The sequence below is a fragment of the Protopterus annectens genome, chromosome 17.part0, assembly GCF_019279795.1.
Source record: "Protopterus annectens isolate FY-2018-M chromosome 17.part0, PAN1.0, whole genome shotgun sequence".
NCBI lineage: Eukaryota > Metazoa > Chordata > Ceratodontiformes > Protopteridae > Protopterus > Protopterus annectens.
In genome coordinates, this window is record NC_056751.1 from 713407217 (window position 1) to 713409333 (window position 2117).

General features: G+C 44.3%; 1 protein-coding gene across 2 annotated transcripts in view; it reads right to left on the bottom strand.

The window, feature by feature from the left end:
- KIRREL1 (kirre like nephrin family adhesion molecule 1) overlaps positions 1-1655 on the bottom strand; it is a 1121500-nt gene extending 1119845 nt beyond the window's left edge. The window contains exon 1 of one of the 2 annotated variants that reach the window (XM_044059334.1): positions 1210-1655. In XM_044059334.1, coding sequence (XP_043915269.1) covers positions 1210-1267 — 58 coding nt within the window. In that variant the 5' untranslated portion in view covers positions 1268-1655. The remainder of the gene's footprint in view (positions 1-1209) is intronic. The other variant, XM_044059335.1, reaches the window with a different exon arrangement.
- Between the last annotated feature and the right edge of the window lie 462 nt (positions 1656-2117).

Genomic DNA, 2117 nt, shown 5'->3' on the forward strand with positions numbered 1-2117 from the left:
GTTTGTGTGTGTACACATAGGTAGCTTCTCCTACCTAGCACATGACAGAGGGGTACTTACAACACACACATGAGCTGGGTCAGTCCCTATTTATTGTATGTTACAGAGACCCTCTTCATGCTGCATAAATGAATCTTACTTCTAAAGCTCTACTGCACTGGTAAATTCCTTGCTTATCATGTATGGGAAGCAAAGCCCTTCATACAAGTTATATGGAGCCAATTAGTCTCACCACTGTTACCCCTTAATATAGACACATCACCCTAATATTAGTAGGGTTTAGGGCTTCCTGTGGAGAGTGTGTTACTGTGCCCCCCCCCCATATACACACAGTGCTTTGCATGAGTCAGTAGGGTCCCTTGTGCTCTATGCCATGACATTATCTGCAAATGCATTATTCCTTCTTTACTAGCAGGAGTGTGGGAAAGGGGCTGGTTCTCCGGCATATTCCTTAAGGAGGGGGTTGCACTGTTTTATAATGTATCAGTTAGTAGGCACTTGTGAAGGGTGCTAATCACAGCAATATGATACTTAGCTTTCCTACTTGTCTGGGTGGCAAGGAAAAAATGGATGTTATGTGGGGGTGTACGGGACATTCAATGGCACAACAGTGATTAAGTGGTGTATGCATGTTCCAGGAATGAGGGTCATCTGTGGTTTGGACACATGGGTCCTACACTGCATGTGAACAGATGTGATGCTTAGTATATCTAATACTGTGTTCCACACTGTGCAGGCACTCAGACAGTTATCATAGCACCCCCCACACAAACACAGCACCCCCCTCACCTCCTGGGATAGGACTTGGCAACACTACACTGGCCTTCAGTGGGGTTACACCAACATTTATAACATAAGACGGATCTTCTAGATTACATCAAATCTATCTCTGTCTCTGGATACTAAAATGGACAGCAGTTTAGTACCCCAAGCAAATTAGGCATTAGTTGCTGGCCTCAGATTGGTGGGCACCGGACAGCAGCAGGGGTGGGGGGATAAATGTCTCTTTTATTGTACACTGCTTAGGGGAGAACAGCCCTTTCCACACAGAGCATCACTCATCCTGGACAGAATTAATTCTAGGCTACGTGCTCTTTCAGGGACCAGGATAGTGATTAATTGCCTGTCTTTAGCAGTCCTTCCATTCTAGAGACAATCCCTGAGTGACAAAAAGTTTTTGGCTGTTAGCAATATCGTAATAATCCTTACCTTGAGCGATCAATGAGGGGAAAGTTAGACTCCAAGTGAACATCCCCAGCAGCAACATGTTGTGTTCCTAATATTCCCTGTTCTGGTCCAGTTCCTTTGGGCTATCGGATGTCTCCTGAGAAGTGCAGATTGTAAGTTTGGGATACTGCTCCTTTGTTTATCCAAGTATGTGCCTGAATGCTTGCATCCTGGGCTAGGAATGTAAGAAGTATTTCTTCAGATTCTTCTTTCTGTATAACTCCAGCTTCGGACTAGGCTGCTGGCAGTGAGTGAGCAGCAGCGGGAGGGAGGGAGGCAGAGCCAGGGAGGGAGGGAGGACAAGAGGCTGAGGAATGGGAGGGACATACCACTGTGCCACTAACAAGGTAAGTCATGAGACTCAGAATTTAAAAAAAAGTGTGCTGAAAGTGCACAAACACACACAATCAGGATACTTCACCTGAAATCAAGCCGTGGTACCTGACTAGTAATAGCAGAGTGGAATGGGTTTGTTTGCAGTGCTGCTGTAGAAAGAAACAGATTTTTGTCCCTCCCTTGTACACTATTGGAAAAATCCTTCCCTCTGAGAATCCCAAAGTAACTGAGTTTCACAAAAATGCAGTGCCTTCTAAGAGGGGGGTAGAGACACAAAGGGAGAGGAAGAGAGAGAGAGAGAGAAAGAGAGAGGAGTATGCATAACTGAACATTTTATTTGCTGAAAATGATACCAACTTTTTCCTTAGGCATTAAAGTTAAACTTCACATATTTCTGTGTTCATGCGAGATGAAATGGAAGTAACTACAAACTATTCAGCTTATCTTTATAGTTAACTCCATCTGGGTATTACTGCTAGGAAGGAACAATACAACAACCTTTGTTAGAAACCACAAGATACGTAATACTGCTCACGGCTTGTGGTATGCGCATG